Consider the following 19,716-nt stretch of genomic DNA (forward strand, 5'->3'; position numbering starts at 1 on the left):
CTCTATTTGACGGCATGATGAACATCTTCTGCATGCTGTCAAAAATACAAACAAACACACCAAATAGACCATGCAAATTTATGTCATCGTGCTAAGGATCTTTCTCATGTTGTTTTAAATATATAGATCTCTATATAACAGCATGATGAAGATCTTCAGCATGCTGTCAAAAATATATAGATACTCCTTGATGCCTTCTTGATACATATATAAGTAAAAAATATCAAGAGGTTGCTATGAGTTAGATCTTGCTGCCTGCCAGATGAATATGTCATTTGGCAAGACAGCAGGATCCAACTTAAAGAAATCCTCTTGAAAACAACTTCCCAAAATATTCATCATTTATGTTGTTATCGTTTTTTTAACTATTTATTTGTCTTATGTTGCTTCTATTTATGTTATGTACCTTTGTTCTATTTTTTTTCCGAGACATTTGCAACGAAAACGATAAAAAAAATGGTCTGATGTAGTTCAGACTTTACAATCCGGAATAGCTTCAAGCATTCCGAATTATAAAATCCGGAAACTTTCAAAAACATTTTGGCCGTGACGTTTCAGCAAAGGTTAGGCCGGTTAGTGGAGTTTTAATACGTTCTTTGGACGGTTTTGAATGAAAAACACGTTTTCCTCAAATTACCCATGACTTGTTTTAGGCTATAAAAGGCTTGGATCTTCAACATTTTCCTTCATTCTTCTTCACCCCCCTTTCTTACATTTTCTTCAATTTTTTTTAGTTTTTTAGGTAGCTTTAAGGAGTGTTTATGGTGTCATGGTCATTGTCGACCGCTCATACGACCCATGCAATTGCGTTGCAGCTTATGCGGGGATCGTATAACGGTCAACAGAGACCCTTGACATCAAAGAAAGACACAAAATATTCATAGCGTATTTGTCTGGATTATATATTCCGAAAACACTAACAATCTGGTTCGGAATACGTTATTCGAATCAGGGGTATTTTTAGAATTTTTGCAAGGCACGCGAGAAGACAACAGGATGGGAAAAATAATAATCAAATGGTTTAATTGCATATGTACAATTTTAAAAGTTTCAATTGAACGAATTTGATCCTTAATTTACTCCCTGACTCCATAGTAGATTTTGATTAAATTATGTTGATGTGACGTTTTTATTTACAGAAAATTGATAAATTAAAAAAATATGAATCTAAAATAATTAATATATCAAAAATGGGGTTAACTAGGGGTTCTAAATTACTTAGTTTTTGGTTAAATGAAATGCCACCACAACTTAATTTAGTCAAAATTTAACCCAAATTTGTGTGGGAGCAATGAAATCAGAAACGGAGTAAACAAGTGGGTTAAAAATCGCTCAATTGAAACAAAAATGTTCAAAATCACCCAATTAAAAAACTAAGGAGCCAAAATTGCTCAATTTAAACTAATAGGTTCAAAATCTCACGGTATAAAAGCCAAGGAGACCAAAAATATAATTAAACATTTTGGTTGTAAATATTAAATTGATTTGGATCTCACTTTTAAAAGTTAACTCAAGATAAGAGAGTTTCTATATACATGTTAGTTAGAGACATTTGACAATATGGAACTTCAATACACATTCAATATTCACCTTCGGTCCTAATGTAGGGTTTTGGATCTAATTCTTACGTTGTAATTTCTAACATGACTAGTAATAAACTTATAAAACATATTATCTGTCTTAAATTTTTTAGTTTCGAAAACAAAAATGTAAGCCATATACTTATGCAACAATTTTACAAAACAAATAAACCAAACAAGTTTCTCATAAGCTTTTTCCATATATACAAGACAATAATAAAATACAATTATATTAAAATTACATTTTATATTAAGAGGAGACCAAAATTTATAATATATATAAAATGAATAAGTAAATGTATTTTAAAAAAACTATATTTTTTACTAATGGCGCGTGTTTGGAGGAGGGTGCAGGTTGAATATCAACAACACACTCCTGCCAACGCTCCCAACTTTAATACATTGATCTTAAGGAGAGATTCTGATCAATTCAAAACAAAATCTTCATAGAATTAGATATCGAGATCACATTAAACCCACTTAAAAAAATGGAAATTGCTCAAGAGCTCTCATTATTACTTCAAAATTCAATGCAAAAACATCCATCCGAAGCTATAATCCCATAGAGCTTGTTAGCAATATATATATTTTTTTTATTGGAAGTTACGTTCCAATAGGTTTAGCAATTTGAAGGCATGTATACAGCAAAAAGAAGAAAGAATCAAGAAAGACATGTGGGGGCCCATTGAATAAGTTGTATTTGGGCCCTGTACTTTTTAATCCATATACTATTGACACCAAAAATATAGAGAATGCATGTGCTATATGCACCACTCAATCCTTGTACTCTCCAAACTCGTACATAAAATAACGTAAAAACAGTGAATAAAACATTTTCAAGACCAAGTTAAACATTTTGTTTTATAGAAGGATCAAATTAAACAATTACTCAAGAATTCATGCACGTATTTATATATAAATTTTTCATCCACCAACGAGTTTTACTTTTAAATAATATTTTTTTATTACTTTTTTCTTACTTTTAAATAATACTAAAAATGCAAAACCATTATATATATATATATATATATATATCAACGATTAATTACATATGAGTAGAAGGCAAGCGTGCAACAAACTGTACCGTTAGGTCTTTTTGGATAGTAAAACCAATCCTCGTAAACACAATATTCATGGACCTACGAGTTATGACATTGTTGTGTATGACCCTTTGAACTTTATGTAGAACGCTATGAAGTCCAGATACTCCAAAATGGAGACGTACCTGTATCGGAATTAATTATTTTAATTTTAAGAAAAATATTTGCGGATACGTACTTCACATATACACAATGATACTTTTACGATACTTCAAAGATATCTATCCTATAAAAGATGAAGAGTAAAAAAGTGAGACAATGTTGTGAAAATTCAGTGGGAACGTATATGATTCAATTTTATAAGAAAACATTACATTTTTTTATTTTATTTTTATCACATTTTTTTAAAAAAATTGTGACTTTTATAATAATATAATAATGAAAAGTAATCAATGATGATTTTCTTCAAATATTTTACATGCATATAAGTTTTAGTATAAAAATTTTGTTAACGTATCTTAGGTGTTAACTCAAAAACCATAATATATATAGGTGTTTTTCACAAATAATACATTCAAGTTCAGAGAGTTTCACCACTCTCGTTATCCCTCTAACCATCATGAAACTTCTCATACTCGTTCTCCTCCATGAATGGAATTGTTGCTAAAATGGGGTTTCCTAACCCCATCGAAGCTCCTCCATGAACTTCACATGCAACAACTAACAATTTCAGTGATTTTAACTATTGTGGGTGTTCGGGTATGCTCAATTTAAGCAATGCTCCATTTAATTTATTTAGGGGTTGGATGTGAGATATGTTTAAAGGACAACCACAAATAGAAAGTTTATACATGCATAATACTACGTAAAAAAAAAAAAAAAAATTAAACACATAGCAAACAATTAATTACCAAAACCAATAACAAAAAAACACAATAAAGCTAGTACATATAATTTCATACGCACGAGCGCACATAAACGCATGCACGCACAGGGGCGGAGCTACATAGAGTTCAGGGTGTTCAAGTGAACCCCCTCACTTCTTAAATTTACATTCAAAATGTTAGGCTTTTTCCATGTTGAACCCCCTCAAATCTAAACATTGCACCTCTCTCACTCTGTGGTTGCTACTAATTGGTACGCTGTTGTGACAAAGCTCACTCGCATTGCAGCAGCACATTGTCCAATGACAATGACATGTTACAGTTAGTTATATAATTAATTAGTTCATAGGTTGCAACTCAAAATAAATAATTACTCACAAATTTACTTGTGGGTAATTAAACAAAAGAATTGTAACTGAGCCAAAGTCACCATCTGAATTATATTGGCCTTAAGATATATTTAAAGTATGTACATATTGTTTAATATATCTTAAAATTCATAATGCTATTATCTCTTCATAAATATAGGCCCGCTCTTGAGATTTTTCTTTATCATTTTCTACATTGCTTGCTTGACAAAAGTAAATTAATTATATCTCTTGAAAGGTAAATTGACGAAGTCTAAGATTTTAAAACTTACAACCCTTCATAGGTCATGAAGATTGTGAAGACTACAAATGAAGATTGTGAAGACTAAATTGTGTAGAGAACAATTGTTGAGTATGTATGTAATTTTTTTAATACAATGCAAAAAAATTAATATATATTACTATGATTATTAATCAAAGTTTAGAAGTTTGAACCCCCTTCCTTAAAAAAAAAATGAAAAGAAGTTTGAACCTCCTGACCCAAGGTTCTGACTACGCCACTGTGCACGCACACACGTACATATACGTATAATCGAGGTAACTTATGAACTAAATGAACTGAACTTTAACCATTAAGTTGTAGACATTAAATCTTGTTGAAGAGTATTGTTACTGTTGTTATGGGTTCTTGAATGTTGGGTTGGATTCAAAATATTGAAAATCCACCCCTTATGACCGTTACTTTCAATTTCTGAATCCAAGTTCACAAGGTTTTCTCTTCTATGTTTTTATGAGGTTTCTTTTGTGTTAGATGTTAATATTTTTGTGTTGAATGTTAATCTTTCATTTTCTCTTGTGAATGTTTATGCTTTTGTGTTGTTGAATCAATTGGTAAAAATTGTGTTGATCTTTCATTAATGTTGAATTTATTATATGAATGTATAATAAATTCAACATTAGTGGAATAATAAATTTAATAATCATTTATTTATAGTTATTGATGTTAATTTGTTTTCATAAACTATATTGAATAATTTATGAAAATAGTTTATGAACATCTCATAACTTGTTTTCACAAGTTCTCTTGACTCCTACAAGTAGTTAGTAGTTAGGCTAGTATATGACTTCAAATAAGCCAATGAAAACATATCCATAAAATTTGGTGATTTAACCTATCTTTGATAATTCTCATTCTAAGACGTCATGAAATTTCTTATCATAGTTGTTGTTCTCCTCTGTCAGTGACATTTTAGCTACAATGGAGTTTCCTCGCTCCGTTGTAGCCCCTCCAACTCCATCAACAGCCATCAATGCCCACACCTTGAAATTCCCTACCTCAAACATCAAAGATCCATCTCCCACAAACACAAGAAGCATTTCCTATGGAAGGTGGTTGCACCATCCTTGATGGTTGGCCTCATTATTATAGTTGTGTGATGGTATTCCTGGTGAAGAAATATCTTCACCATACTTCCATTGAAGTTCCATCCCAGTTACCCTAAGTTAAGACCAAGAGTCCAACTCTAGCAGCTCTATCAGTACTCCACCATCAACATAGTAAGTATGTATGTTGCAATAACTGTATGTATGCCATACAATGACCATGTTTATAAAATTTGATCCTAAAATCCCTTTGCTTTAGTGGCAAAAATATGAGGCTAATACACCTAAAAAAAACTCAGGGGCCTAAATCTCTTTAGTGGCAACCCCTTGAACCGGCCTTGCTCCTATTCCTAGTGCAGAAGCAGATGCTGATGGTTATTGATGTGAGTTTGTGTTATATATATATTACATTTTATTTTTGAAAGCATTTGTTAAAAAAATTGAAAGCAGAAATACACATCATAATTATTATTTATGATTTATCATTTTTTAAAAATATTAAACGATTCTCTTATTTTCTCATTTATCATTAATCTCCCATACAATTTTACAATTCATTCTTGATAAAAAAAAATAAAAAAAAATTGGGTAGGGAAATATTGTTGGTTTTAATAAATAAAACTTCGAAAATATGAGAGGGTGTGACGTGTTTTATTTGTGTGGTGGGGAGGAAAATCAAAGTGAAGTAGAATGCATGTTTATGACTACTAATAACAAGCTTTTATTGGGTAGGGATATAGTGCGGGCCTTGTCAAATATCACTAATATAGTATTAAAATTTAAAACAAACTCAAAATTTGTAAAAAAAATAAATAAAAATAAATAATTTTGTGTTGGTATGACGCCACACAACCACGGCCTCTCCATTTTTTGGTCACACATATTTAATGTGGAGAAGTGGGATGTTTGGGGTTCGAACACCGGTCCCTGCATATATTATGCATTTGTCCCTACCAACTGAGCTAAATTCACGGGACATTTTTATTTCAAACAATATACTAAATCTACTGTACTTTTCATCTATACATCTCTTTTCATATTCTATTTCATCTACTTCTTTATTTTACTCTCTCCTTACAACCAAAGACACCCTAGCATCTATTTGCGGGGTGGAAATATAATGGATGTGAACTTTATTTCATAGAGAGAAATTAGTGCAAGGAAGTACGTTGTTGTTGAGAGATAAAATTACTGATCCATGAGGCAATACAAAAAAAACTTTATTCCAAAGAGAGAAACTAACACAATGAGACGGTGAAGACAATTGTCAATGGTATAATAGAAAAAATACCAATGATATGATTGATAAAGTAATGCAATACTACTGGAAATAAGCCTATCAACTAGGATTTTGATTATTTCTTTGTAAATATTTTGACATAAAATTTCTAGACCATAAATTTCTTGTATTTGTTTCGATATTTAGTTTTAGAGTGATAATTATTTTTGTTTTTGAATGTGTAAGAAGTAGTTAAAATGATCCTTGAATGTATTAAATTTGTAAAATAGAATTTGATTATGCACTTTGTTAGTCAAAATAATCTTTTACTCTTAAAAAAACGTTGATCATCAAATTAGTGATTGGAAAACAAGACTCTTTCATTTATGGGACGAATCACTTTGACCTAATATATCATTCAAGCTTTTAAAAGTGGAATGTAATTTCAACTTATTCAATAGTCCATATATCTACCTCATCTTGTCATCATTATTTTAATCAGGGAGATGTAGATAGGGCATATGAGTTCACCTTGTATTTCTTGAGACAGTTTTTATGGACCCAAATGATTGAGAGGATTAGATAATCCCCGCCAAATTCACCTTGTATCAAGGATTTAGTTTTCACTGGAGATTGAAATAGACATCCCGATACTATTTCCATTCAAATTAAGACGTATTTATGCTAATCTAAATACAATGGGGTAGGTCTGCTTTTGCATAAACAAGAGAAAAATATGCTCTTGTTCAACTAGTATACATGTTAAGGAGGCAAAATAAGCACACAATTATTTGTGTTTTTTTGTTATTGTTTTATCCATCTAATTAACATGCGTGTCCTTAATACTTCCATTTAAAACAAAATTACTCCCTCCGTTTCTTTTTAAGTGTCTTTTTAGGATGAATTTTTCGTTCATATTTAACTGTCTTTTTGGTATTTTAAAGGTACGATTTGTCAATTATACCCTTTGTCAATTACTTTTATCTTTTTCAATAAAACTTATTAATAATATCTATTTGGAAAATTAAAGTTTGTTTTTTTTTTTTAAACAAATTTTGTTTGTATTTTTTAAACAAAGTTTGTTTCTTGTTATTTTGAAATTTAAACAAAATTTTGTTCTAAACATGGTTCCAAGAAGAGTTAAAATTCTATAAATAAGATGAGTAACAATTGTTAAAATTTTCAAGTGCGACTCTAGCATTGGTTGAAGCCATAGTTGAAGTCTTAACTTTAATTAAAGGAGTTGGAGAAAATTAATTTTTTCTTAACTTTTAATTAATGTGAAGTTGGAATAATTTTTATATTGACTTAAAATAATTAAAAAGATATGCACAAATTGACAATTGTTTGTTAGGAGAGAGATAGTGCATAAAAAAAATAGAAATTTGTTGGAGAAAAAGATAACAACTAACAATTGTTTGTTACAAGAGAGATAACATGTTAATTTTATTGAAAAGATAAAGTGTGTGCAAAAAAATAGGAATTTATTGGTGGATTAAAATGAGGGTATAATAGGAAGAAAATGTGCAAAAATACACATCGCTATTTTGGTGTGAATTTTTTAAAAAGACACTTATAAAGAAACGAAGGGAGTACATGCTAAAGCAAATACCATTTTTTTTTTTTTTAAGAAAAAGCAAATACCATTTTTAATTATAAGTTAGTGAATAAAAATTATGCAAACTATACACATTTTTTTTTTTGTATTTTCCAATGTATAGTTTTTTTTTACAATATAGGTTCTTATTTTTATTCTAATCATTGTGGTATCAAACACTTAATGTGGGCAACTTTCTCGGTCATTCGTACATGGTTTATCACCTCTTCCGCTAGATCCAACTTCAGTGATATCAACCTACATTTGTCTAGATGAGGAAAACGAAATGCTTAATTAATGATTTGGTCCCTTAAGTTATTTGTTGGTTACATTTTGGTCTCATAAGTTATTAACGTTACAATTTGATTTTTTAATTTAATATCTGTTAGCCAAATAAATCCTCACCGTCAATTTTTGCCAAAACAAACAAATAACTTAAAGGACCACATCATTAATTAAGCCAAAACAAAATATATTCAACATAGACGAAATTGTAATGAACGTAATATTAACGTATCCAAAAGTAAGAAAAAAAGGATTTTGCCTTGTGTGGCATAGAAGGCGATGTATGGTGATATTAACTTTTCATTCATGTGCGAAGCAAAGAAGTTGCAAATGGGTTGATGGAACATATCATATAAAAAGAATTGTGCAAGTGGTGGTATTGATTGGTTCAATTTCCATATACCATATAAAAACTACTATTGACTGGGGAGAATGATTTATTTCAAGCTCTTCCTTAAATAGCAGCATAGCATAGGTAGCCATAGGAAAACTATATATTTGAAGTGGGACATTCAAATTCAATTGCTGGAGCTCGATCACATGGCCGACCCAGATGGGTAAGGACAATGAAGTGTGAACCGTAGCCTTATATATCTCTCTCATTTGTACGATTGAAACTGATAAAACGTATAAGTCACTACTATTTTTTTTATTTTATTTTATTTTATGGTAGAGATCGAGATTGAGGTTGTGAGACCCTTGCTTAGATTGCGATCGAGTGCAATCAAATACAATGTAGTTTTGCGCAACAATTTATATCAATTGTTGATTTGAGATGAAATGGTCATCTAGGAAAAGTTTATTTAGGATAGCTACATAAGACTTAGTACTCAGTGGGAGTCACTTTAGACTTAAAGTCAACAATATCAATCGTTAATTAACAAATCAAGGTAGAAATTGTATGTAACAAATTATGAGTTTGTAAAATAACAATCCTTGAATTTCACACTTTTCACTATACTCATTTTAGAGGATCCAAATCCAAGCGAGTGAGACCCTCGCTTAGATCACGATCACTTTCGGTCAAATACAAGAAAATGAGCTATCTGCAACGGTTAAAAAAGCGGATTTGTGACAATTCAAACTCACTAATTAACACAAATAAACAAAAAAAAGTCACTAAAGTCACAAAAAAGCAAAAGATAATCGGGAAAGTTTGATTCTGGTTTGAACCTACAAAGAAATCAAGGCTTCTACGAATAAACCAGATGAAGATTTAAGTTTGGTTGGTCCATGATCTTTTGTGTTTTATCATGTTATTTTACATTGCAGAATTATCTTGTTGAAATTGTTAACTTTAATCTATGTTGTTGAAGTTAAATTTCATGTGTTCTAAACCCTCCAAACCTCAAGTTTTAACACAATTTAAGATTGGTTTAGATTATCCAAAATATTTGGGAATAAATTCAAATTATATAATTCTGACCATCCCATAACGTGGATTGTGCCGTTACAAGTGATTTGGACAGTTTATGGTATGTTAATTGAACTATAAACATTATAAATTTCCTTTTACTATAGTTATAGTATAGGAACATTTTATGGCTATAAATAGCTTTGCGTCCTTCAATATTTTCATTCATTATTCACTTTTAATTTATTCTACAATTTCAATCTTAAATTTAATTTTGAGAGCAGAAATGATAACTCAACACACAAATACAAACACAATACAGACACCTCTTTTTACTGTTCCTTTATACTTGTATTTAAAATAAAATAAAAATCATTTTCCTTTTTTCTCACACGCCTCTGTGCCTATACAAAAAAAAAACGCTTCTTTGCCCTCCTTTCTCTCTCGCGCGCGACCACCAACGTCGTCACTGGTGTTGCCTTTCTCCGATCTGATCCTCCATGCCGCCGTCACTTACAGGTCTGAACGGGTCATCAACGACGTGGTTGTGGTGATGGTTCTTTGGCAGCATGGGGGAGAAGAGGATATCGCCGGCAGCGACACGTGAGAGAACATATATGAGCAGATCGATGGTGGTGAGGACGGTGAGAATGACGGAGGTGTTGTGGAGGAAGGTGGTCTGAGCCTGTTAGCGGATGGTGGTTAGGAGAAACAGAAAACGCGGAGAAGGAAAGAGAAGGAAGATGAAAGTGAGAGAAGGTTAAGCTGAAAAATCAATCATGCCCCTGTACTTTATGGGAAATGACGAGAATGTCCTTGATGTTGTATTTGTGTTTAAAAATTCGTGTTTAGTTATCATTGCTCTTTTGAGAGTGAGTTATTATATCATGGTCATTGTTAACCACTCATACTATCTCAAAATTAGTTTTCAAATTATGTGAGGATAATACGATTGTCAACATGGATCTTCATATCAATTATATTATGATTTTTAAATTTAGATAATTTTTTAGTTATATAATCCAAAAAGTACTAAACAAACGTTCAAATTATGTAATTCAAATGAAGTATTTTTCGATAAATAAAGCATGTAAGAAGAGAATAAGATTAAAAAAGAAATTGTCATAAAAAATATCTATTTTGTCTTGTTAAGCCTGAGATAAAAAGAAATATCGTATCAATTATATATATTTTGTCTTGTTGACCCAATAAGTACCAATAATAAAGTTGATGCCGACGACAGACGACATAACCTAGCTATTTAAGTGTAACTGAAAATTCAAGTATATCGTAAAAAAGTCAATCAGTTAGACTATACATATTCAGGTGTCTTAGTTGGCTTAATTTCAGGCATGGATAATAACAGTGGCGGAGCTCTTCATGTCCCATCCGGAAAAATTAAAAAATCAACGATTATAGGTTTATTTTGCGAGATTTTATGTAATTTTGTGTCGGTTTTATGTTTTGGTTGATCCAAATTCCTACAAAGTGGTGTAGTGGCCCACCCGAAAATTTAAATAATTCAATTATATGTCTATTTTGCGAGATTTTATACAATAATTCAATTATAGGTCTAATTTACGAGACTTTAAACAATTTTTCAATAGTTAATTTTAGTGGCCCACCCTGACACTTTTTTCTGGCTCCGCCACTGGATAATAAAATACTATATGATAGATAATGATGCTGTTATTAACCATTGAACATTTTTTTCTCTGTCTAGATTCTTATTCATTGCACTTAACTACCCTAGGGAGTATATAGCTGATCCTACTACCCTAGCACTTTTTGCTTTTGCACTATACAAATGTCTTAAAGGTATTATTTAGGAAATCTAAAAAAATATATATTAAAAATACAAATCAAACACGCATAAAAGTTGTAATTACATAATTTTTTTATATAAAATTTTGTAACTTTAATTAAACAATGCATTAAAAACATACATAACCGAGACATTCATTTTTGTTCTTTAAATGAACACCATATATACACATGCCTTGTTGCCTTTTCTTGTTCCTATCAGTTTTGGAACTAGAATTTAGGGGTTATTTTTATTAAGTTGGTGTATTGGTGTTGTAAGGTCCTTCGTTTATAGGCCTTACGTGTACTCTTTTTCCTCCTATTGCGGGCTTTGTGCGTCTTGCGCTTGCTTAACTTATAATATATGCCGTTTCAAAAAATCAAAAAAAATCACTTGTTTACATTTCAATCCCTCAAATCCAACATCTTACACAAATTTCTTTAATTATCAATAATTCTATATAATTACATTTCAATATTTAAATATTTAAAAAGGTAGGATCTATTTAAAATTGAATTGAGACCTTTGTCCCATTAAAGTCTCAAAATGATGAGAACCTCCATTAAGAATGATCTAAGGGCATTTGTTAGCATTTTTATATAAATAAGTATTCTCTCTAAAACACTTATAAAAAAAATTGCCATCAGATTTTAGTCATTATTATAAGTTAAAAGTAACTACTTTTGCATATTGAAATTGTTTGTAGTTTATTTGAAGTTCTAAATTGCTCCAATTATCAGATTGTTAGGCTGTAATCATATTTTTTGTGACAACATACAAATTAAAGATTAAAAAAGCAAAGCAACCTTTTTTCACGGTTTTTATTAATTCTTCTCTTTGTGTACTATCGTTTTATCCCTTTTGGTACCATAAGAAAATAGACCATTTAAGAAAGCATTCTCATCTCTTAACCAATACAGAAAAGCTAGGGAGAGAGAGAGAGAACAAAACAAAAATGGGAAGAGGGAGAGTTGAACTAAAGAGAATAGAGAACAAAGTTAATAGACAAGTCACATTTGCTAAGAGAAGAAATGGTGTACTCAAGAAGGCTTATGAACTTTCAGTTCTTTGTGATGCTGAAGTTGCTCTTATCATCTTCTCCAACCGTGGCAAACTATATGAATTCAGCAGCACCTCCTGGTAACTCTTCTCTTATCAAATTCCTTTCTCTATCTGCTTGTGTGTTTCTTGTGGTTGGAATGTGTGGTGCAAACATATAGATAATGTTTCGAGTCTGAAAATAATTCGGAGTTTAACTAGGAGGGACACCGATAATTCGGAGTTTAACTGAAAGATAAATAAATATGACAAATAATTATTTCAACTAAGATTCTAATTCGGCTACTCCAAATCGAACATATAGTTAATATGGCATGTCTTTTGTGCACAATTGTTTTCTTTCTGATTTTTTGTGTGTTCAAGATCTGTGCAATTCAGTCCTTATGATCTCCTCATGTTAATATTATTTCTGATTTTTTTTTTTTCTTCATAAAACAAAGGGAATTTTTATAAATCAAAGCAACAGTTTGCACAAACATGAGTTCTCAGCTTTGAAAAAAGGGGTCCATTTTGTCTCAGAATATATATATGAATAATTTATTTTTATTGCCCAGATTTGTTGTAACTTCTAAGTGTAAAGTTCCAATCTTTGATTTCTACTCTGTTTGAACATGTTCCAGATTAATTAAATCAACAATAAACTAGTTTTCTTGTTTAATTTACCCCACGTGAAGATCAGAAACTCCACATGTAGTGGAAATTTTTACTCTATTAAGTTCTTGTTTTGGAAAAGCTTTGCTGCTTTTATTTCAAGATAGGTCCTTAACTAGGGCAACATCATATTTCCAGAATGTAAAAGAGTGTAAAAGTTAAAAAAAAAAAAAAACGAAGTCTGTTAAAACGTGTTTAAATTGGGTTATTTTACATTAATGATAATTAAACCATGAACTAGCCCTAACAATCATCAGATATATTTGAAATTTTGGATTTTTGTCCTACATACACATGCATCTAAATTATAATTAATGATATATAGAGTATTAACAGACTAGGCTAGGATTTACTGTTGTGATTTGGTGTCAGAGATGGGATGTTTGATTTGCAAACCTGTTTTTACTTTTCGTTTGCATTGCAATTTAAGGATGGTTCCAAGAGAGAAATAGAAAAATGGCATCTTTTGCTTCTAAAAAGCCTGTAAATCAACCTATATCCTTAAAACCATTGGGGAATAGCTAGTTTGATTCACAACATATACCAAAAAATAAAACATTAATTGCTCATTTTCTATCTGCAGTAACTTATGTCATAGAATATATTTGTTTTATCTACCAAAAGAAAGAAAAAACATCTGTTTTTGTCTTTTATTGAAAAATAACTATTGGTTAGTAACTTATTAATGAAATTCTGTCCAAAAAAAAAAACTCTTTAATGAAATTTGATAATGACATATGTAGTTGATTATTTCACATATATCAATGCATAATTTTAACATTTATATTTAATTATTTATTAGTAAAAATTATAAAAAATTGATATTTTAAAAGTATTCGTCGAAATAAATTCAACACTTTATATGCTATTATTTGTCTTTTTTTTTTTTTTTTTTTTTTATCTTAATAGAATATATGATCAAAATAAGTTTATGGAAATAATATACATGATCAAACTATATCACATAATCTGGTACGAAAAAAGTAACAATCAAATAAAAACTATGTCACCCAATGAGGTTGGCTAAGTGAATGTGTACTCGATCTGCAAATAAAGAAAATAGTAATAAATTTCTACTTCGATCGTTGTAAAAATAGGAAAAATGTTTGATGTATATACACCTTGAGAGAAAGAAAGAAATATAATGATATTATAGATATAATAAATTGATGATGTGATTGAAATAAGGAGAGTTAGAGAGAAAATAATGTGGTGAACGAATGTTCAAAAATAAAGGATATACAATAATAATAATTATTATTATTATTATTATTAATGTTGTTGTTTTTCTTTATAAGCAAAAAAATTTATTGAAAGGAGTATAAGAGGTTCTCACGGGAAAAAGCCTCAAGGTCATATGTATATATATGCATCCACAAAATATAAAACCAAGATTATTTTCCTCTTTTTTGGAATTGGGAAGTGTTTGTAATATTTCATTTCAAAAGTATTCAAATTTATGTTTCACAGTAGAGTAGAAGGGTTTCCTTCAAAAAAAAAAAAAGTAGAGTAGAAGGGTTGCATCCCCGTGAGCTTAACTCAGTTGGTAGGAATATTGCATATTATATGCAGGGATTGGGGTTCGAACCCCGATACTTCACTTCTCAACAATTAAATTGTGTGAGCTCTAGCCACTAAGTTACTAGACAAAAAAACAAAAAAAGGGTTACATGTAATCTAAGGTAAACAAGACTTTGAAAATCATTCAAAATTTTGTTGAGACCAAACTAATACTTCGATTTTTAAGTAGAAATTTATGGTCTTCCATTTATTATAATTATAATACTTATAATTGAAATACAATGACTTGAAATCGACTCAACAAAAACAACGGACAAGTGATATAAATTAATTTAATTTTGATGCACTAATATTATATTCGTTTCTCTTGTTTTTCTCAAACCTACACAAATTGAATCACCCGTCATCATTTCAGTTGTGTGAATAGCAAGCCGTACCATGAACTTCTATTTACAAGTTGGAATACCCCTATGTTTTGCTTATAAAAACATGGAAAATGCTAATGAGTTCCCTTTGGCATTGGTTAAAAGAAAATAAATAGAATTAATTTGTTGAAAAATAGTGAAAAGTGTTGAATTCAACTTTCTTAAAGTTAAAAAGTTGTAATTTTCAATAAAAAAGTATTACTTTTAGTTTCCTTAACCATTACCCTGAGGTGGGGTTGGAAATGAGTCGAGTCGAACCGAACCTGCCTGAGCTCGGCTCGACTCGATAAGAATTGGTTCGGCTTGAGTTCGACACGAACTATTTTTTCAGCTCGAGTTCGGCTCGTTTAAAGTTCACGAATAGTTCGGTTCGGCTCGTTAGGTTCAGTTCGGTTGCTCAACTTGTCCAAAAAAAATTATAAAAAAAGTTAATTTATAGATCTTTGATATAAAATAAAAGTTCCAACAAGCATGCATATAATAAACATAAATTATATAAAGTTAAAGGTTGCATAAATACAAAGAAAAATATCTGATACAAGTAATAGAGACAAAAAAAAACATCCAACAAAATTCAATTAGTTGTGAACAAAATTCATAATATTCTTTTACTTTTAAACTCCAATTGCTCTTCCCTTCAAGACAAAATTGTATTCAACCACATTAGAATTAATTTTTTTTAAAAACTAACTCAAATTGATTTATATATATAATCGATAATCGAGCCATCTCATGAACCTAACGAGTCGAACTATATGTAGCTCAAGTTCAACTCATTTAATTAACGAATTTAATTTTCAGCTCAAGTCCAGCTCGTTAGGTTCATGAACCAAGTTCGACGGATTAGATATCGAGTCGAATGTCGAACTATAATCGAGTTGGTTCGGTTCATTGCCAGCCCTACCCTAAAGGTACTGGTTAACAAGACCTAAAAATCATTTATTAAAGTTTGAAAACACTTTTAATTCTACCCTAGAAAACATTAGACACTTTAATTTCCACGCAGAACCATCCCTATTTCTCTTACAAATCAATATCATTAATCTCATAGAGTCTTTCCTTGTATCATATAGCATGATGAAAACATTGGAGAAATACCACAAGTACAGTTATAATGAACTGGAGACCAACCAACCAGCCAATGATACTCCGGTAAATCTTTGTTACTTTTTCATACTTATGTGGATAATGTTTTTTTTAAATTTTACTAAGTACTAACTGATCTCTGCTTCAATGATGATGTAATAATGTGTCACCTTGCAGAATTACCAAGAATATGTGAGATTAAAAGCACATGTAGAAATTTTACAACGTTCACAAAGGTAATTGACACAAGACCCAATGAAAAATGCACTTGAATTCTTCTTACTTTGATCTGTTGAGGGTTTTGATAAATACTAACTAATTTGAGTGGATAAATGTTTCTAAATGCTTTAGGAACCTTCTTGGGGAAGATATTGCACAAATGAATACAGGTGAGCTAGAGCAAATTGAAAATCATTTGGAGGCAGCACTTAAGAGTATAAGATCAACAAAGGTAACATTGCTCAACTTCAATCATCTGTTCTATGAGTTAAAAGTGGTGTTATTTGAACAAAAATAAATTGACAACCGTATTCAATATCGTATAAAAATATATGACTTATCATTGTTGATATACTATACAACAACAATCAAATTTTATTCCACTAAATAGAGTCAGATAATTGTTGATGAAACTTTGAGAGAGATGAATGGTATTTTTGATCAACTTTGGATAGATTTTAACATGTTGGAATTTTTCAGACTCAATTCATGCTTGATCAACTCAATGATCTTCACTATCGGGTATGTGTTTATTTCTGTTGTGAAAAGTGTTAGCAACACACGTTTTAACATATATTTTTCAATACACGCTCTTTAATCGGGTTGTCTGTCCCATAAAAATTATATGAGTTCCACATAAATTTGATGAAACTCACGTAAATTTTAATAAATAGAAGGAGTGTCGAAAATTGTGTAAAAGAATGTGTTGCTACCAATATTCTTCTTCTTTTACTCATCGAAAGCGAAAAAATTGTTGACGACTGTATAAACCACGACCAGAATATCGTTAACCAGTCGCAGCCTAATGTTTAAACAACACTTTTTCTTTTCTTTTTACAAATGATTTGTGTAACTTGACTTATACCTAAACAATGCAGGAAACGGTGCTTGTTGAAACAAATAACGATCTGAGAAGTAAGGTAAAAATTATTTCGAAACCAAATACTGATCTTATGTTTTCAATTGAAATTTAGGTACAAGTTGGTTTTTCTTACGGTAATTTAGGTATAAGTTGTAGTAATGCATAACTATTGTAAGCATAATTCTCTATCAACGAATTTTTAAAAAAATTCTTATTAGCCTTGGATTAGTATTCTTATACTTTGGACATGGACTCTTCCTCTGAAATGGGCCCACCATGTTTATTTATAGACCTAAAACATGTTAGGAAATAACAGGGTTGAAGAAGAAAAATAAACACAATTATAACACAAGAATATAACGTGGAAAATTTAAAATTGGAAGAAAAAAAACCACGACCGTTGTCTAAACCGACCACACTCTAAGTCAAATGCTACTGGCTGGTGCATCTAAAAACAAAGAACCTAGGTTCAATATATAGTCTTAGCCTTTCCCTTGCTTCACTAAACTAAGCGATGTAGGACATAATCACCAATAGCTAATATTTTTAACCTCCTTCTTTATTCAAGAAACTTGACAATCAAACCCAACAAAACAAACTTTTAAATTGATGACTTTATAAAGTATGAATACTAGAATGAAAATTATGGTAAGATGAATCCAATAGTAAGGTCTAAGTATGTATGTCACTTATTTGTCCAAGAAAGATTTTTTTGGTTACGTTTGTCCAAAAATGTAGACTTTGCTTTTTTATTTTTTGCTAATTGTTTTGGTGGAAAAGGTTTATCGTTGAATTTTATAATTTATGTTCCAATTCTGATGCGAGTAAAAGAAAATTACATGAACTATGGTATTGGTACAAATTGGATTTGAGCCATGGTATGGTGTTAAGCTTTCAAGTCTCAACCATTTATACTATTTGCACATTGCTGAAAATTTGTTTTAATGTCTTACCTATCAGTATAACAATATTTCAGGTAAAGAATATTGTAAAACAACAATTAAGCTTCTGATGAAAATTCTATGTTGAAACAGTTAGAAGAAACCGATAACTTACAAGTTCCAGGTAGAATATTGGCTTTGGAAGCTGGTGGATCTAATTTCCATCATGCACCCTTTCCTTCACAATCAGATAGGTTTTTCCACCATGTGGGAGTAAATTCCAACTTGCAAATTGGGTAAAGTCAAACTATTCATAAAATTATTTAATAATATTTTTACGAAATACACGGTTTTTATGAGTTTAATTTCTATATAACGTAATATAGTCTATAGATCACAATTAATCATACACGTAGTTATGAATAAAGTCAAATATTTTTAATGATTTCACAGTTATGATTGATTGATGGTATAAATTATTATACTGACGTTGTATGTAAATTAAACTTGTTGAAATGTTTTTATTTTTCTTCTTTTTATGGTAATAGTAAATGTTTTGTTGATTTTATATGCAGATACAATCCGATGGGTTCTGCTGATGGAGCATCATCCTTAAGAATGAATGGATTCGACGCTATGACGTGGATGCTCTGATGACATTGAATTTTCACACCATAAAGATTATAAAGAAATGGTAACGAATGTGTCTAGCATTATTTATCAACAATGTTCACATAAATAAAAATGACAAAGTAGTATTGTCATAAAAACTCCTGAACCAACAATTAACGTTGCATATTCGTATATTGATCAATTTATTCAAAACTTGTAAGCTTTTTATTCGTCAGAATGAGATAAGCATACTGCATATATGCTAATATCATAGGAGTAAGGTTCTAAGTCTATATTCACCCTTTTCCAAATTATCTTTCTAGTCAAAGGAATAAAATGTGTAATTATTTGTTCTTTTTAATAAAGAGACAAACGGACTTTAGCCACGTACTTGATTTTTTGCCCCATCATGATAGGGAATCCACCTTTGTCCGTGAGAAATAAAGAGACATACACTTAAATAAAAATATTTGAGCGCGTACACAACATTAAAAATATTATAAATTGATGCGAATAAATTATTTTTGTTCATTTTATATAAGAGAAATGTTATTTGTACAATCATTTTTGTACAATTTTATCTCTCATACCCACATTATCTTCTTATTCTCTCTCTTCCTTTTTCTCTCTCCATTGTTTTTGACCAATAAAAAGAGAGAACAACAAGGTTGTACCAAAAGTTGTACCAAAATAGTTGTTCAAATATCATTACTCAATGTATTCAAATAATATTGTTTTGGAGTTGTATCTATGAAAAGAAAAAAAAAAAATCATCTGGTGTACATATATATGCTAGGCTGGGCCTTTATAGGTTTGTCTTCTATGCACAAACTTAGGACTAGCTAAGAATCTTTATGAAGATAAAAAATAACAAAAATACTATTCATCCTTCAATGGATATGTAGTCCACTGAAGTGTGGAAAGTAGAGGTATTCTCCAATATTAA

At 30.4% G+C, this 19,716-nt stretch overlaps 1 protein-coding gene across 2 annotated transcripts; it reads left to right on the top strand.

The window, feature by feature from the left end:
• The first annotated feature begins 12,261 nt into the window (after window positions 1-12,261).
• Window positions 12,262-19,065, top strand: LOC25493906 (MADS-box protein EJ2). 2 transcript variants are annotated; one of them, XM_013602561.3, is made up of 8 exons: window positions 12,262-12,594; window positions 16,184-16,262; window positions 16,374-16,432; window positions 16,548-16,647; window positions 16,896-16,937; window positions 17,294-17,335; window positions 18,312-18,454; window positions 18,734-19,065. In XM_013602561.3, exons 1-8 carry the CDS (start codon window positions 12,410-12,412, stop codon window positions 18,810-18,812), a joined length of 729 nt encoding a protein of 242 aa, XP_013458015.1. In that variant the 5' UTR covers window positions 12,262-12,409; the 3' UTR covers window positions 18,813-19,065. The 2 variants fall into 2 exon arrangements, with proteins under 2 accessions (XP_013458015.1, XP_024637221.1); XM_024781453.2 differs by lacking the exon at window positions 18,312-18,454 and having other exon boundaries at window positions 12,276-12,594.
• Window positions 19,066-19,716: the final 651 nt, after the last annotated feature.

The sequence above is a fragment of the Medicago truncatula genome, chromosome 4, assembly GCF_003473485.1.
Source record: "Medicago truncatula cultivar Jemalong A17 chromosome 4, MtrunA17r5.0-ANR, whole genome shotgun sequence".
NCBI lineage: Eukaryota > Viridiplantae > Streptophyta > Magnoliopsida > Fabales > Fabaceae > Medicago > Medicago truncatula.

Coding starts and splice junctions, on each gene's coding strand:
- LOC25493906 (XM_013602561.3), top strand. CDS start 12,410: ATGGGAAGAGGGAGAGTTGAACTAAAGAGAATAGAGAACAAAGTTAAT. Junction 16,263..16,373: donor AACCAGCCAATGATACTCCG/GTAAATCTTTGT, acceptor GTCACCTTGCAG/AATTACCAAGAATATGTGAG. Junction 16,648..16,895: donor AGAGTATAAGATCAACAAAG/GTAACATTGCTC, acceptor GGAATTTTTCAG/ACTCAATTCATGCTTGATCA.